The 18,011-nt window shown below is 39.9% G+C and overlaps 2 protein-coding genes across 2 annotated transcripts in view; one reads left to right on the top strand and one right to left on the bottom strand.

Moving 5' to 3' along the window:
* The first annotated feature begins 632 nt into the window (after positions 1–632).
* On the top strand, positions 633–4,680 carry LOC109997142 (V-type proton ATPase subunit d 1-like). Its single transcript, XM_020651532.3, has 8 exons — positions 633–786; positions 1,263–1,434; positions 1,678–1,856; positions 2,747–2,826; positions 2,989–3,066; positions 3,161–3,337; positions 3,445–3,522; positions 4,491–4,680. Exons 1-8 carry the CDS (start codon positions 666–668, stop codon positions 4,662–4,664), a joined length of 1,059 nt encoding a protein of 352 aa, XP_020507188.1. The 5' UTR covers positions 633–665; the 3' UTR covers positions 4,665–4,680.
* The window catches only part of LOC109997491 (uncharacterized), a 30,722-nt gene continuing 17,387 nt past the window's right edge, over positions 4,677–18,011 (bottom strand). The window contains exons 32-54 of the mRNA XM_029280723.2: positions 17,837–17,949; positions 17,614–17,695; positions 17,017–17,154; positions 16,758–16,920; positions 16,510–16,625; positions 14,853–14,999; positions 13,336–13,449; positions 13,128–13,244; positions 12,884–13,042; positions 11,945–12,106; positions 11,059–11,221; positions 10,787–10,974; positions 10,618–10,710; positions 10,327–10,525; positions 8,565–8,752; positions 8,298–8,395; positions 7,780–7,964; positions 7,493–7,692; positions 7,189–7,357; positions 6,962–7,071; positions 5,784–5,909; positions 5,183–5,309; positions 4,677–5,089 (exon numbers count right to left, since the gene is read on the bottom strand). Coding sequence (XP_029136556.2) covers positions 5,079–5,089; positions 5,183–5,309; positions 5,784–5,909; positions 6,962–7,071; positions 7,189–7,357; positions 7,493–7,692; positions 7,780–7,964; positions 8,298–8,395; positions 8,565–8,752; positions 10,327–10,525; positions 10,618–10,710; positions 10,787–10,974; positions 11,059–11,221; positions 11,945–12,106; positions 12,884–13,042; positions 13,128–13,244; positions 13,336–13,449; positions 14,853–14,999; positions 16,510–16,625; positions 16,758–16,920; positions 17,017–17,154; positions 17,614–17,695; positions 17,837–17,949 — 3,168 coding nt within the window. The 3' untranslated portion in view covers positions 4,677–5,078. The remainder of the gene's footprint in view (positions 5,090–5,182; positions 5,310–5,783; positions 5,910–6,961; positions 7,072–7,188; positions 7,358–7,492; positions 7,693–7,779; positions 7,965–8,297; positions 8,396–8,564; positions 8,753–10,326; positions 10,526–10,617; positions 10,711–10,786; positions 10,975–11,058; positions 11,222–11,944; positions 12,107–12,883; positions 13,043–13,127; positions 13,245–13,335; positions 13,450–14,852; positions 15,000–16,509; positions 16,626–16,757; positions 16,921–17,016; positions 17,155–17,613; positions 17,696–17,836; positions 17,950–18,011) is intronic.

Genomic DNA, 18,011 nt, shown 5'->3' with positions numbered 1-18,011 from the left:
TTACTAAAGTTATTATCTTCATTCTATTCCAGTTAAATTGCATCAAGTTTTTCTTTGATACATTTTCAAGATTGGTTGTTATTGAAAAAGGGACACCATATATTGTATATGCTATGATGCACATTTGTGTTACCTACATATATATATATTTTCCTTCTTTCTTTTAGAACCACACACACATACATACACACGAAGATACGTAGATTGATCCTCATAACTACACGGAACCACGAATGAGACACGAGACACAAGATATGCCAATCTCCTTTGTTCAAAGTGGCCTCTGTAAATCTATGTGTCTGTCATGGAATAAAACCCTTGAGCTGTGAATCCTCTCTGCTGTCCTGATTCTCTGACTGGAATCATTTTCCATATCTGCCCGACCCACACTAAAGAACTTTCCAAAGGTTCAACTTTTATTTCAAATCCAATTACATTTTATCATTGCCAGACAAAATAAATGTTCTCTGGAGTGGAAACTAATAGAGAAACACTTATAGAGCAACTGTGGAATTTATTGGTGTCAAAGAGGAAGGAAAAATATCAGCATGAATGTTAGTCAGAGAGGGAATAATGCAGAAGTTACTGGAGAAAAAAACTTAAAAGAGACATATTTAGACATCATATTTACGGCAGTCAGGCTTGTTCAGAGCTCATTTCACATCATGGCAGAGCTCAGTTTCAATGTGGATCATGGTTATCTGGAGGGTCTAGTACGAGGAATGAAGGCCGGGATTCTGACTTCCACGGACTATCACAATCTGGCTCAGTGTGACACTCTTGAGGGTAAAAAAATCAATCTTGAATTTTTTTGTCATTTTGGGATACAGTTTACAGCCTTTAAAAAATGTGTGTGGGTGCCTTAAAAGTAGCTGCAGTCGAGTGCTGACAGGGATCACCTTATCTACACAAGTTTCTTCATCTGGATCCAATTTAGAGAGGAGCACGAGACGTTTCAAGGAATTTCGACATTTCAACACCTAGCTGTGAAAGTCTTTTAAATAAATCCATTGTTTTATATACAATCTGCACATCCGTGGTTTGTGTTATAATTAGAGCTCATAGGCTGTGATATATTTATCAAGTGGTTAAAATTAAAAATCGGTTTGATTTATAATCTGTATTATGATGTTTGTCTTTCTTTCTTTCTTTCTGTCTTCTACAGTATCTAAAGTATAAGGATGTGGCTGAGAAAAAAACTTTGTGATGCACATTAAACCTGAGTTGTATAAATATGTCTCAAGGATTTTTTTCTTTCTCAGACATGAAGCTGCACCTGCAGAGTACAGACTATGGTAAGCTGCTGTCCTCGTCCGAAGAGGACCTGACTGTGTCTTTTGTGGACAGCAAGCTGCGGGAGAACCTCGTGACTGAATTCAGCTGCCTTCGCTCCAACGCCCTCCCTCCTCTATCCACCTTCCTCGACTATATCACGTAGGACATGACTCAGAGTTTTGCTCTTCCTATTGTCTATTTTTTGGTAGGAAATAAGGCCACACAAAAAAACAACTCATTTTGACTATTCAACTGTATGTGCTCCCTGTTCCGAGGTTTCTAAAGATAAAGACACATCTGTTGAGAAATATGTTCTTCATAATTTAATTTAAATATTAAATGTTATGCAGACAAAGGACTATAATTGGAAATACATTATCTTGGTTCTATGTGTTTCCATAGATATAACTACATGATCGACAACGTAGTCCTGCTGATCACGGGGGCCCTCAAACAGAGAGATGTGGAAGAACTCCTTCCAAGGTGTCACCCACTGGGAGCTTTTGACCAAATGGCAGCAGTCGGCATTGCCCGAACCCCGACTGAGCTCTACTCCGCCATCCTTGTGGACACACCACTGGGTAAATTAATCAATTATTCAGGTCAGAGATGATTAACTCAAAATCAACACACAACAGTTAAGAACAATACAATGTTCCAAACAGTATATCACATAAAAACAACATGTTACAAAACTCCATTACATTCTCATTAAAGGTTTAAATCAGTGGTCACATGATTGGTGTACTTTAAGCCATGATTTAACGTTAGTTTTAAAACATTGACGCTTGTGCAGTCTCTAAAAAGGATTTGGGTTCCACTTCTCTGTGGCTCTCACTGAAAATATTGATCGTCCGAATCAGTTTTCCTAAATTTTACATTTTCTTAAAATAACAACAAATGAAGGTAGTTAATATCAGTACTATTTCAATTTGGCATACATTTATGAAGAAAAGAAACTCCATGAGAGTCAAATCACAGCATGTTGACTTGTTATTGGCTGTAGTTTCCATAGTCCACCGTTTCTGAAAATAAATACGTCAAATCTCTGACTGCAGAAAGTATTCCACTAGTTTTGTGTACAAAAAGAGGGGGGCATTTATGCACTTCTCTCAGGGACATGGTAAACTCAACTCCATTTTAAGGAACCATTGGTGACTACTTTGACAGCTAGCTAGTGATACTGTATCTAAGTTAACTAGCTTAACACTAAACATGCTAGCAAGCCAAGTTAGCACTCAGGCCTACTCTGCATTCTTTATTATTTCTACTACATTATTGCATTTTGTTCTTAGGGGAAAAAACAACTTCAGTAATTGGTAACAGAAGATGTTAAAGCGCTCAACAAGCTATTCAATTTGCTAAAAGGCCTGTTAGTAATACAGCTAAGGATAGCTATGCTAGCTTGTTTAATTTGTTTATGTCAATATTACACAGAATAACGATCAAACTTTGTGTTTTTGTGTCATAGCTCCGTTTTTCCAGGATGCTGTGTCTGAGATCAACCTGGATGAAATGGAAGTTGAGATCCTCAGAAGCAAACTGTACAAGGTGACTGCAGGGTGATAATGTGTTCTGATGCCTGTCAGAGATAAAACCGTACAAGTCAAAATCAATTCTTAACTCATGTTTAACAAAAGTGTGCTGAACGTTTAAGTTACTGTTTCAGGTGAACAAACACTTAATATATATCTTTTAAACTTTTGTTTCAAGGCATATTTGGAGTCTTTTCACACTTTTTGCAAGAACATCGGAGGAGCCACTAAAGACACAATGTGTCCCATTTTGGAGGTACTGTGATGATTTTAAATACACTGGGTTAGATTTGCTTGTCTTTTGGGTTGTAAGACTTGATGAAAATAATTTGTGTGTGTTTATACCGCAGTTTGAGGCGGACAGGCGAGCCTTCATCATCACAGTAAACTCCTTTGGAACAGATCTGAGCAGTGCGGACAGAAGTGCGTTGTATCCATCCTGTGGCAAGCTTTACCCTGAGGGGCTTCAGCTTCTGGCCAAGGCAGAGGACCACGAGCAGGTCAAGGCTGTGGCTGACTGCTACCCAGTGAGTCATATTGATCCCTAAGGACTCCTCAATGAGTGCTGCTGCATTATCAATGCAGTAAACCTCAATCAGACATATGGTTAATTTTAACCTTAACATTCCTTCAGGATCATAAATTTATTTTTGAAGACCGAGAGCCAGGATCAGATTTTAAGACCCTGGAGGATCGTTTCTTTGAGCAGGAGGTAATATAAGATCCCATATTATGCTTTTTCTGGTTTTATATGCTCTTTAGTGTGTTTTCCAAGTGTCCTGTGCATGTTTAGGCACATCTATTTGCAAAAATTCTCCTACGTCCTCCTGTTAGCTGTAGCATTAGCCGTATGTAACGCTCGGTTCTAGCCCCCCTCGCTAAAAATTTGCCAGTGTGACGTCATTGTCAGTGTGAGATCACTGATCTAAGCCCATTGGCTCGTTGTGGCAAGCCCAGCAGCTCATGTTGCATGCCCGTTAACTTTTGTAGCACGCCCACGATATGGCGTAGCCTGCGGTAGCACAGTAGTGCTAAGGTGCTAATGTTTATGCTCCCCTCGGACGGAGCCAGTGGCTGCATTCCCAATATGGTAAAGGCGGGACATTTCTGAGAACCGTGCTGAGCAACAGACCAATAACGACAGAACGGATCGGCAGACCAATCAGAGCAAACTTGGCCCACGTGGGGTCTAACAGTGTGGGCTCAACAGAGCGTAGCTGACGGACTCAGAGCGTAGAGGGAGCAAGGAGGAGCAGTACATGAAAACAGACACTTTTTTCGGACTTTAGCTATTGTGAATGTACAAAAGTAGGTACATAGATTAAATATACGAACCCCAAAAAGGGCAGAATATGGGCTCTTTAAAATGTTTCAGTAAAAGTGTCCCATGAACTTTTAATATCTCAAGATGACTTTTGAATTTTTTTAAATAGTAAAAAATAGCTTAACCACAAAACATATTTTACACTCTTGCTTTCACTGTTTGAGAATCAACATTTTTAAATAAAAGTATGCAGTCCGATTCAATGTTATGCAAATTAATTCTGTGATATTTGAAGTCTGTGATCTTTTTGGCTCTAACATATCTGCAGGGATGAAACAGAAAAATTATATATTTTATGTACAGTTTATGTCCGTGTATTTAAGTCTCTTCCTCTATCATCATTTATCTTTTCTCAGGTGAAGCTGAACACGCTTGCTTTCATGCAGCAGTTCCACTTTGGAGTATTTTACTCCTACATCAAACTGAAGGAGCAGGAGAGCCGCAACATCGTCTGGATCTCTGAGTGTGTCACACAGAGGCAGAAGTCCAAGATACACAACTACATCCCCATCTTCCAGGGAACAAAGTAACTGAGCAATAAATATTTGACAAACTGTTTAATAATAAATCAATACAAGCACTGAATGTAAACAAACATGGTTCGTTTTATGATCAAAGTTAATTTGTGAGAATTAGTCACTGTTTTTTTTACAAAGGGCAATCACAAAAATATTCAGTGTTTGTACTACAGACCACAGAAAAACAAAACGAGGCCACATGGTTACTTATGAACTGCTCTCTGTAGTTATTTGTTCACATTCTCATTATTGGCACAGTATCAATATTATAGGTGTAATTATGTGTAACAATACAAAATTGAATACAAAATAAAGAATAATATGTAATGCATAGCACAAACAGTGGTATAAAAGTTAAAATTTTGATCTAGCAGCTAAAAGAGGTCATAGATTTCTGTCTTTGCTTCACAGCAGCTTATCCCTTCTTCATACTTTCACTGAAAGAGAAGAAGGTACAATCTGATTATTGCACTGATACATTCAAAACATCTGCCAGTATATAACCAGAGAACAAACTTAGTGAAACTTACAGCACTGCACAGGCACCTCCAGAGGTATGTAGTTCTGCTGACAGAGGTGAACAAAAGCAGATGCTAGTCTGCAGGGAGCTCTGGAGGAGCTCATCTCACAAACAGACAAGAACTGAGTGGGACTGACCTGATGACACAAACACAGACACACACTATTGTTAACACAAACACTATCATACTTACAGCTTTGGATGCTAGAGAGAGAACACATCTATTTTGTCAAGCCGGTATCAAGTTCTCAGTTTAATTTCCTCTGTGTGATGTCCTCGATTTCATGCCCACGTCACACAGCATCATTTTGCTTTCCACCGAGCTTATTAGGATTTCTCAACGTTTTATGTTAGCTGAAAAATATGCACTTTTATTTTGAAGGATTTCTTTTTTGGCAGAACTAAAAAGTTACATGACCATATTTCTTCATATATCAGTTTTAACAATCTGGTCCAAATGTACGTCTTCCTAAGACCATGTTTTACCACATGTGATTTTCTTGTCCAAATATGATTAACCTCACAAGATAATGATGACATCTGGAGTTAATGATTGTGATATCCAAGCTCATACTGGGTAAGAAGGTCAAAAGTGTTTTTTCTGTACTCACCACCCTGAAACAGGAGCTCAGAGGGGAGTCAGGAGAAGAGAACAGGAAGTCACAGCTCACATGGCTGATGGCTGCTTCTGGAGAGTGCTCATTTACACCTGATGGTTTAATACAGTCTGGTTTCATCTGCAGACACAAAAAGATGATCAAACTGCAGCTGGGAGCTGGATGCTTTAATATTTATAAAACGTATTCAAATGGCAGCAGTTTACAGGTAGGAAAAAATGTGTTAATGCAATAATTTTCAATTCATCAGCAACTAAAAAACAGCCAGGACATATTTCAAGAAGAGTTTTTTCTAAAACACAACTGGGACTGACTCTAGGTCACACTGGCTAACTTTAGCATTCAATGAATGAAACTGTTAGTTGGCAAATATAACTATTAGCTAAGACCACTGGTAGCTTCCAAATATCACGGTAAGCTAGTAATTTATCAAATAAAAATATGCTTAATAAGCTTTGTCTAAAATTGGCTAATGAGTTATCAAAAAGGTCATATTAATTATATGGACATATTGCAGTGATTCACCAGATTTTAACTATTAATTGTCTTTTTAGCTTTTTATCAATCTGGAATTGGTGAAATTATAACGAGTTGTTGGATTTCCTGTATGTACATGATATGCAAATACAAATGATACAGTTGTATAAAACTAAACCAGCATTGTGAAGCATCACAAAGATTTTATTGCTGATATCACACAGTCCTTTCACATCCTGATACACACCTGCCACAGTAAGAATCGATTCAATATCTCAGAGGTCTACGGTTGATTACAGTTGATATCATGCGCCCATCTAATACTCTCAGATTTCTATAAATGAACAACTAAATTATGATTCAACAATTTTATTATTGAACTCTATATAAAAGGGATTACAGCTTGTAATTAGCTAGTTAGCTTAATCTGGTTCTCTTCTGAGACTAATGTCATTTTTTACACTCTCCCTGATTCACATAAACTATTAAAACTAAACTCTTCCAGACATTTGAATGAAAAACAACCTAATCTAAATATGAAAGACACAATATCAATATATTTATAAGCATAATTAATATCTGGATACAGATTGGTGTTTTCTGTTTGTATTGGGGATATTGAGTCATTGATGATGAACTGATATATCAGTATTTTAGGACCTTAGACACAATAATACAGGAATAACTTGTCCCACCTGCCAACTGTGGAAAAACCTGCCCATGTTCTCAACTTGAGATCCATCAGGCAAAGGGAAATCATTTCCTGCTTCATTGTCATTGGTCCCCAACAGACCAGTGGACGAGCCTGTGCAAACAACAACAGAGTTTTGTGCTGAACTGAGTTTCTTAAGAATTACAAATGAGCTCTAAAAATATCTGTCCAACTTTGAATGATTTTTTGCTGATTTATTTGTTTCCTTACCGTGCAGCCATCCATCAAGAGTGAAGCTGCACACCTGAAACAGCAGGTCACATGACACTGACGCTCCATGCTGATTGGAAACCTGAACGGCGTTCGACCCTCTCCTGACAGTCACTCCATTGTCACTGCGAAAAGTGTGCGTTACAGCGCTGTTGCAGTTGGCCTTCACCTAAGACACAAAAAAATGATATCTTTTACTGACATGCTTATAAAAAGTAATGTTGTTTCTGAACAGACTGCTTGAAGTCACACCAGTTTAATTCTTGTTTTTGGATTGGCTAATGTTACTCCAATCCACACAAACCTGTCCATTTCGCTGAATGTTGATGGTGTTGTTATCCATTCCAATTAGTAGGAAGGTGTTTGAGTGAGAACCAAGCATTAGCGTGAATGAGGACTCAGCGCTGACATCCTGAGCGAGGAGCAGAGGACAGGAGCGCGGGAGTTCGTACAGGTGACCATCGAATGTCACCACAAACTGATCAGCCACCAACAGAGCTTGATCTGAAAGACAGATCCACAATGACAATGTGGCTTCCTTCATGACTGTTACATCCTTCTTAAAGCTGAAAAACTTCAGCCTAGCCTTACATATGAATGGGCTGTCCATGATCTTCCTTTTCAGCCGATAGAGTTCGGCTACTGGTCGGATGGACGCGAGGGTCTGCAGGGGCCCCAGGAGCCACTCTTCCAGGAGGATCTCCACCAGACCAGTCTGGGCTGCCCTGGGCCAGCGCAGCGATGGCAATGGCACTGATATGATCATTGAACGCTCGCTGGAGACAGAGATCAATCAGTTAAAAATATCTTAATGGAATCATTTCCAAGCATCTGTTTTGGTCTGTTTGACAGAGCATGTCAATGACAATATTTCAAAGTAAGTTAGGATCTGATTCAATTAGAAATAAAGTTATTTTAAGACAGTTGAAAGAAAATAATAACCACCACTGCCAAAAACCGTCCTAACTACATTTGACCTTGTTTTTGGGTGTGGTGGGCACACTAAGATTGTATTGACAAAATGCCCATTCTTTGATCTCTTTAAGCATTTTATGAAAGGAAAATCTTAGTGAGCTTTTCTTCATGTACTCCTCAGACAAGTCCGGTACCTCGGGGAGAATTTGTAGACAGATGCAAGACGTTTCCTGACTCCAGACAGAGCCATCGCCAACCTGGTCTCCACCCAGTGGTAGGTTTGCTGTCCTCCCTAACTCAAACAGAGCAAGAACCATTCGTAATTCATTAATGAGTGTGTTTATATGCACATTCATATCATCATTTGTGTCTTATGCTTGCATTCTAATGTGTTTATGTAACCACACAATCATGCACAGACTGCAAATATCTCCAGAAAGCTTTATGTGAGGAAACATCACCATATCCAGGGCGGCGCTGAGCGTGGTGACACAGGCCTGAGCGAGTGGTCTAAGCTGAGGGTTTTCCATCAGAGCAGGTAGGAGCTCCACCAGCCCATCAGTCCACAAAGAAACAGCCTCTCTCCACAGCGCCTCCAGCCTCTGCCCCTTCACATCTTGATACACACCTGCCAGAGTGGCTAAAGGCCCTGAGGACGGAGCAGAAGACAACGACAGGCTTTATGTTTTCAGGTTTTTTCAATGCTTTAAGACGTCTCCCATGAGGGCAACATGTCACTTTGAAGATACCAGAAACAGAACAGCAAGGAGTGCAGATGTCAGAGTGAGCACACAACAGATATCAGATTGATTGGGATTGTGATTATAGAAATGGATTGTGTAAAAACAGAGAGATAACCAAAGATTAATGAGGGGAAGATGGTTTTCTTGGATCAGTTAATGATGTAAAAAGGAGAATTTGTTTTTATAAGTTTGAAATTTAATTAGGGCCTATGAGGAAAGGCAGAGGCTGACTTTAATGTCTTATCAAAGAACTAGGAGGCACTTTTGTAACTACGTTCACAAATTTCCAAATATGTAATTGCAGCTCACCGAAGCTACCATTTTGCCATTTTAATTTTGCAAAATGTTTAAATCAACCAATACATCTGATTATGACAATATATGTCTTCATTAGCATAATGATATTTCCAAATGTCTGTGCCGTTTTCTTAATTGGCTGAAACTTAACCAAAAATATGCCAATAATAGAATTTGTAATTTCATTTTGATTCTTTCTTTGTAAAAAAACCTAATTGGAAATCTCTCAAACATGATGTTTTCAACGTATTACTCTACTGTAGTCTTTGTCTCCCCTGATATCTCCACCCATTGACTCCACCCCCAGCCTAGAACAAAACTTCTGCGCAGGTCCGCCATTTTTTGTCTCGCTACAATGGAGTGATGTCTACCAGGAAAACTAAGGGGGAGGGCTCATTACATTTAAAGAGACACACACACCAAAACGGAGCGTTCTGAGAGAGCTGGTTTATACAGGGTCACAAACCTCCTCTGGTGGTTGATTCATGTTATATTTTGACCAAAGCACAGCACAGATGTTTCATTTAGACCATAGGAGACTGTTTTAAAAGGTGGAAAAGGGGAATAAAATTTACCCAACAGAAATGCATGTGTCTATTGCATAAGAAGTCATGGTTTGAATTCACATCTGAATATTGTTCACAGCACACATAGAGCTTTTCTATTTTCAGTTTAAGATGCTCGTAGAACTCCCCAAAGAGACTGGGGGTTAAAAATGGCAACTGAACATTGCAATTAAATTTATGATCAAATAACAAAAATTAAAAAGTAATGCTGGAATTAAACTTTTAAACTCTCAAGGTTAAGCTTAACATAGTCAGCTATAGGCTTTGGGAATTTTTTAAAGAAATTAAATTGAGATGTTTTGAGAGTGCTATCTCGCAGTGACAAAAAATGCACAACTCCCTTAAAGATGTTTGTCTGTGGGGCACTGGTGGCAGTGGTTAGTGCGCACGCCCCATGTATGGAGGCTGTCGTCTCAGGCGGGCGGCCCGGGTTCACAGCCCACCTGTGGCCTCTTTCCCGCATGTCATTCCCCACACTATCTCTCCCTGATTTCCGACTCTATCCACTGTCCTATCGCTCCATTAAAGGCATAAAAAGCACAAAAATAAATCTTAAAAAAAAAAAAAACAGACAAAGATGTTTGTCTGTTTTGCTATTCACACACGCCCGGACTCACTCCTCAGTTCCTGTTGTCCCAGCAGAGATGCGTGCTGCAGCAGGCTGAGAAATCGAGGCAGGCTGTCGGTGACAATGCGCCACAGGAGGCTTCTCTGCCACAAAAAAATGTCTTGTCTGTGATCCAGCAGAGCCTTTGCTTGCTGGGATAGAAGAAGGGGGACCAGGGTCAGGTCCTGGAGCAGCTCACTGTCTCTGGACTGAAGATTAGGAGAAGTCATCATGTTAGAAAAGGAACATTTTCATTGTTGGCGCAGACAGTGTCCTGAGGTAGTTTGCGTGTTGTGGTTACCTGCTGTCTGAACTCAAGAAGGAGATGTTGCATCATCTTGATTCTTTCTAAAAGCTTCTTCCGTATCTGAGAGCTCAGATATTGAATCCTTGCCTGTTTTGACAACAACAAATATTACTTAAGGTGTCATTGCAATGTTATATAAATGTGAGTTCTTGTTTGGGGATACCTCTACAGCGGTAAGACTTTCCAAACAGCCATTTGCTCTTAGCATCAGCTTCTGATTGGCTGATCCTACAGACACACGGCCAAGAGTTTGAGGTTTACTGCTGCCATCTTTTTCCTTCACATCCAGCATCAAACTGTGATTCTTTCCAACACATGCTGTGACAGTGACATCTTCGCTCAGTCCTGGACCTGGACAAGAACGGATCAAACTCTTAATAATATTATCTTTTTGAAAAGTTTGCATGAGCTTCAGAGATTTTTTTTTTTTTTTACCGTTCATGTATCCTGCTGTGGTCCTCAGACATCGCCCCTCTACACTCCCGTTCAGCCAGATCTTCTCCCTGCGGTCAAGTCTGGCCTGCAACTGAAGTCCAGACCCCCCAGGCCAGGTAAGGGCACTGCCCCCAACCTCCACACTCCAATTACCAATTCTGGACTGTGAAATTCACACACACACACACACACATACACACACACACACGTTTGTACTTGTATATTCAGGGGAAAAAAAACATGTTTGTGGTTTTAAGGGGGTTATTTGCTGGTTTATCTCGTGGTTGGGCGCTGTGACTTCTTAGAGACTTTTCATCACCATGAGGATGCTCGGCAATCCACACACACACACACCTGAAACCTCTCAAACAACAATTCTCAGTTGACCTTTTTTACTGCCAATCTTGAACATGGCCAGGCTATCTTCCTCCCTCTATTTCTAATCTTTATGCTAAGCTAACTCTCTGCGGCTTCATATTTTACAGACAAACAAGCCTCTCACCCCCCCCCCCCCTAAAATCAGCTAATAGGTATATTACCCAAAATGTGAAACTTTTCTTTAAAACTATCACAACTACATGAAATCCCATATCCTTGTCTTTACCTCATTCAAACTTCAACCTTTAAAGACGCTAAATTCAAAAAATGTCCTCACTCTTCATGTTGAGACTTAACATGCACACACAGAGCAGCAGACACTGTACAAAGAGTGCTTTTTAATCCGATTCTAACAATGACGTATAACAATACAGTCCTCCAATGCAATAAAGCTAACACAGCCAATAACTTAAATGTGACATGATGTGCCCTTTAAACTTAAGTCACAATTCTTAACAGAAACACACAACTGTAAGTCAATCAGTAGAGGGGTTTAAAACTTGTGTACCTCAGAGATAAGAGACATGTTGGAGCCCTGAGGTGTGGACGAGTTTGTCAGGGCGAAGGTGACGCTGCACTGGTGGGGCCGTCCTGTCACCGACAGATGAGACTGAGTGTAAAAAAGCTCCTCTCCTGAGTTCACGCTGTGCGATCCTGACCATGACAGAGTCTGAGACGAAGAGAGAGAAGAAGAAAAAACAGCCCAAGCTAATGAATGAGCACAGAGACATGCAGTTGTTGTGAAGGTAACACAGAAACAACTGTATGGTGTGAAACTGATTCTTACAAATCAATTCTAAGTAATAAGACACTTTCCTGCTGCAGATATTTATCACAGGGCCAACAGGAAAGAAGTGTAACGCAGAGCAACCAAAAATGGACAGATCATAACTTAAATGAATCCGTTTTGGGGTGTTTTCACACATGCATGTCCCTGAACACAACAGATCAGTTTTCACCCCAACATTTCCTGGACTTTTTGCCCCAAGTAAAATTTCTATGTGAAGTCGGACAGCACAGCAGGTGATATTCAGGAAAATTCACTGCAATCAAGCGTGAGGGGCAGATGACGGTTATATCCAGCGACTGGTGAGCCACTGATGCGATCTCTGTGCATGTAATGTAAATGACTCATACTCTTTTCTTCTCACCAGTTTATTCTTTTCTACCTGTACGCTGATACTGTTAATACCGCAAATTACACATAACACTGATAATAAGGCAAAGTCATTTTAGTGTCGGACTCTGTTGCTTCATCAGTCATCTTGGATTTCTGCAGCCTCTTTTTTTTTTTTCGTCACGTCTTATGCCTGAGACTGCCCCCACATTCCTGTCTGATAGGGAAAACTAGACGCTGTGAGGGGGCATGTGTGAATAAGACAGCCAGGGGCAGCATATGTGTAAACATCTCCCTGAGAGAGAAAGTATTACAGATGTGTGGACTCACTGGCTGAGGGGGACAGAGGCCCAGCAGCACTGTGTGCTCCAAACGATCTTTCAGGTTGGTCTGGATCCTGACCAGGAGTGTATGTGAAGAACAGGGTGCAGGAGACACATTTTCCAGACCCAGGTTAATCTGAAGGCTGTGCGTACCCTGAGGGCCCCCCTAGAAACAACACAGACATATTACAATAATGAATAAAAACAACACCAGCCATCTGCAAACAAGTGAGGAGAGAGTGAGTCATTACCTGGTACTTCATTCCCTGCTTGATGCTCCTGTTGTCCCATCTTAACTCTGCATTTTGTAAATGTGATTTCCCTTCCTGAGCCACCGACACACAGCCTTTAACCAAGGACATCACCATCTACACACACAAACAGACACACATATGATGTAACTGGATTCTCTATTCTACATAGTTAGTCATGTGAACAGTTTGAACATATTCCACCAACCTGTTGTGTTGAGAACTGAGCACATGCCTGCCCCCTGCTGGAGTTGTTCTGCCACTGTTTGTTCAGGTTGAGGGACATGTTGATGGGGGCCGTGCTGTCCCAGGACAGGTGGGTCTGCATGCACAATGATTGTTTTTTATAAACATACAATACAATTCTGCACAAAATTCTCTTGCTGAATATACAAAAATGTTAGAAATATTATATGTCAATCAATGAAGTCATTTTTTTTTTTCTCGCTTTCCTTGGAAACTACTTTGCATATCCAAGTATGTAGAATTATCATAGATTTTAAATAAGAAGTGTAAGTAGCCATGGTAAGAGGGATTGTAGTGCATTCTTTTTAACAACCAGCAGGGGGCAACTTCATTGTTGCAATGAGAAAAACAATTATGAGAGGAAATGATCGTACTTCTCAGGTGATTTATACCTCAGTAAACATTTACCTAATGAGTTTATTTGCTCCATCGCAAGTTTCAAGTTTTCCTTTTTCAAACTGAAGTCCTAATTAAAGTGAAGAAGACAATAAAGCTGTGGGCGCTTTATGGTGATTCCACCTGCGAATGTATGGCCTCAATAAAACAGGAGAGTTCATTAAGTGAAACATATTTTCTTGATCTATGGTGTTATATAATTTGTATTTTAGTTTAAAGCTACTGTTGTAGTTTGAAAGATTGAAGCATAACAGAAACACACAATCTGGACAGCAACAGGCACAAACCAATAGTTATCTAATCTGTGAATTTAGCCAAGTAATAAGATCATGTTCTGATACACAAGACACGTACACACGTACCCACACACTCTTTCCTGTTAAGAGACCAGCTGTCTGTCCAAGAAACTTCCAGCAAATGGTCTTTATATAGCACACACAAATGTTGATTTCCCATAACAGGATGATTGGGATGTCATAAAAGAACTGCTCCCAGAGAAATAAACAGATCCTCAATTCACAAGCCATAGTCTCTGTCTGATTGTTCAAGAGCATTTACTCTTCTACACTACTTCTTGGATTTTTTTGTGCAATTTTGGATTTTTTCTTGGCGCCCCCTGTAGACAAAATGTGTTATCTCTTTCCTAATTATATTAAAGTGGTGATTGTTTGGTTTTTTTTGACAAAAAAAGATCACATCTTGGTTTCATTTTGAGGTCTGCGGTCAGCACACTGTTACGCAACAACTATACAGAAATCTCATTCCTGATAGTTTTGTTTGCTTTTGTAGGTCATAGACGCATCAGTATTAAGTTCAGTCTTTTACACATCCAGCTAAAAAATGCCTCACATAAGCTTGAAGTACACACAATGATGTATAGCGTCCATTACAGCAGATATTGGAATAATATAATAAAGGAAATAATACTGTTATAAATGTTTGAGTGAATGAACTTCACAAAGTGTGTCAAATTAATGACATGAATATTTTTCTGTCACTATGCGTTAGGCAATAATGTTTTTTTTATGTTAAAATCTCTGCATATTGTGACTCATTTTTGATTCAGTTGAAGAGTCAGCCTACTGCGTGGCTGCTGCGTTGTTCTCTCTGTGAATGATGTGTCAGACTGTGAAGGCTCATCCGGCTCAGTGTGGAGGAGAACGGCTGATTCAGCTCCAGTTTGGTCTCATTCATCTCCTCTGAGCGACTCCACAAGCTCACAGCTCTGACCTTCAGATGACAAAACAACAGTGTGAGCACTCTTAAGAAAGCAGAAATCCAAAACATAACTATATAACTCCTAACTATAGAACAAAATTACTTATCTCAGAATGTTGAGTAAAGCACCAGATTCATGCTCAAACCAATGCTGTATTTATTTTAGCTGATTGTTAGACGTGTATGTGACATAGTGCTATGTGTTTTACTGTATGAATTAATTAATTTTATTTTATTATTGTGTCATGCATGCATTAGCATGCCCAGCCCACAAGGGCTTACAAGACACCAATATAAACACAAACAGACCAAAAAACAAAAATAGATGCCAAACAATACTAACAATATAAACCATCCTGGCGTTTCCTCCAGGCTTTAGTGAGAAAAGAGGCCAACTTATAAACACTGAAAGTAAACAAACATTCCATCCTGACATCGTTATTACTTCAAAACACTTGAGGGTCTTGAGCATCAAAAATAAGTACTCTCAGTTCCTCATAAAAGAGACAATAAATTCACAAATTCTCTGTTCCTCTGGGAAATTTAAATAAATAAATCTGACAACTTCAAGTGCCAAGGGAAGGATTCCTGTCCTTAATTGAGCAACCAAAGATCTTTGATTTCTTGGCAAGTTTGCTTTAACATATAATTCAGTATCATAATTATGCTTTATTTGGACATATGTTCGTAATTTAAGTTTTAATAATATTTCATTAAACCATTTTTCATTGAATACAACAAGTAACTTTTTTCTAATCTCATTTACGCTGCATTATAAATTATTTCTATAGATAAACTGTAAATCCGCTTCTTTAAAGACGGCATGAAGCTCTGCAGCCCATAGAGAGTTCTGAACTTTACTCCAGAGAAAAACTTTCTTGTCGATCCTGTCATCAGACATAATAATAAAACGATCCCACAGTCTAATCATGTCGCATTTCCTCCTTATTACACCAGGAATCCAACCCATGTCACCCTGAGCAGCCAAAGAGGGAACAAATCTATGAATGTCCAGAAAACAACGAATAGCTCTGTTTTGTGCTGCATCTGAAATTCTTCTTTCTTTAAATCCCCACACCCCAGCAGCACAATTCAAAATGGGAGAAACACATGCATCATACAGTTGAGAGTAAGTAGAATAACCAAGGTCTTTACATATTTTTAATTTGTTAACAACAGCCCCCAAAGCTCTGCTAGCTGAACTGGCAATAAGTTCAATTCCATTTTCATAATTCATATATTCATCAAGTGGAAATCCCAAATATTTATACACAGATACATTTTCTAATGGCATATCCCAAAAAGTAAAGCTTTTTTCACTTCTTGGGACACCCTTTTTTCTAAAATGAATTATCTGTGTATCTGTGTAAGTGCATTTCCCTATTTGCAGGGTCATATAGATGTAGGTAACTGTTTTTATCTGCACACTCTTTGCATGTTGTTAGCAATATCCTAGGAGTATATTCACACAATGAACTATTATGCTTTGAACTGTTTTTGATTCTCTCAAAAACTCTCTGACCTGCTCCAGTTTTCCATGCCTGGTCCAGCCCAGTAAAACACTGTCCAGTCTGCCCTGTAAGGACCGCTCCAGTGTCACCTCCAAACTGGTCAAACGGGGAGCACAGCTGATCTGAACTAAAGGACAAAAGAGTAGCATCAACTATCTTTCCTCAGCAAAAGTCCAATGTTAAAACTGTTGGATATGATGGAAAGAGGCATTCATGCTCCCTGCAGGGGTTGGTAAGGAGCTGGTCTACAGTGGTTTACCCTTCAGTGTCTCATTCCCCAGCTCCAGAGCAGGAGGGGCAGAGTAGAGACCGGATAGGCTGAACTCCTGGTTTCCCCACACAGCTCCATGTTGGACCTGGTAGCGCCATGCTCTGGCCTCATACACCGTCCTGACAGCAACCAACCTGGGGAGCGGCTTCAACTGGAGAACAGAGGCTATCACTGAACCATTCAAGACGAAGATACATCTCTGAGTATATGTCAATAAAGAGAGGGTGAGTTTTTAGCTAAGAAATACCTGTGGGTACGTGTGTTTGAGCTCTATATTCTGTCTGTATCCGCTCTCTATGGCTACCAGTTCCCCTAGAGCCCACAGCCTCCTCCTGCCTGATAAAACCTCCACCAAAGCAGCCACATTGGACTCTGACTGGTTCAGCTGCAGAGAGAGAGAAAGAGAAAGAGAGAGAGGTCAGATGGCAGCATGGGTCTGAAATCATATCTTACTAAAAAAGTATTCTTTTAATGCTAGTTCAAATTGTAACAGAATGACGTAACTCTAGAACACATCTGAAAAATAGATGTTACATATTTACATATATATGAAAACCCTGGGAATGGAGGGAGGAGCCTTAGTTACCTCTATAATATCAACGATAAATGAAAGCCACTGTAAAAATGATGCATATACTCTACAGATGTAATAATAACTGAGTTACAAAATACAACAACCGAGGGATCTACAAGGTGTGCAAAAGAAACCATGTATCTTTTCATCAACATACTTTGTCAGCATTTATTCATCAAAATTGACGTCATGCCCGCAGAAAACATTTTCTCATTACAATCTTTGTCAGGCCCGGGGTCAAATGCCTTTGAAAAACGGTGAAGAACCCACCTGAGAGCGGACATTGAGCTGAGACGGCAGGTAAACCAACATCATGGGAAGAGTCTGGACCATCTTCATCATCAGCTCCTTGCTGGACAAAAGAACGTCTGTCACTTACAGGATGTGTGTGTGCATGCGTGCGTGTGTGTGTGCGTGCGTGCGTGTGTGTTTGTGTGATTTGAGGAGATCAGACTTGGTTCCTGTATGCTGTATGCATTTGTTTTTACAGTACCTATGAGAAACATGGTGTCCCTGGATGATGAGTGCAAGGGAGGAGCTGCGTTCAGGGTTGACAGCGATGGAGCACCTCAGCTGGGACTCAGTCAGTCTGCCCCAGGCCTCCACCTGCATCCACAGACACAGAGACAGTTAGCACAGGGGACAAAAAAAATGCAGAAATGTTTGGC

The sequence above is a fragment of the Labrus bergylta genome, chromosome 4, assembly GCF_963930695.1.
Source record: "Labrus bergylta chromosome 4, fLabBer1.1, whole genome shotgun sequence".
In the NCBI taxonomy this organism is placed as follows: Eukaryota; Metazoa; Chordata; class Actinopteri; order Labriformes; family Labridae; genus Labrus; species Labrus bergylta.
Note: the sequence above shows the minus strand (reverse complement) of the source record. Positions and strands in the feature narration are given on the sequence as shown.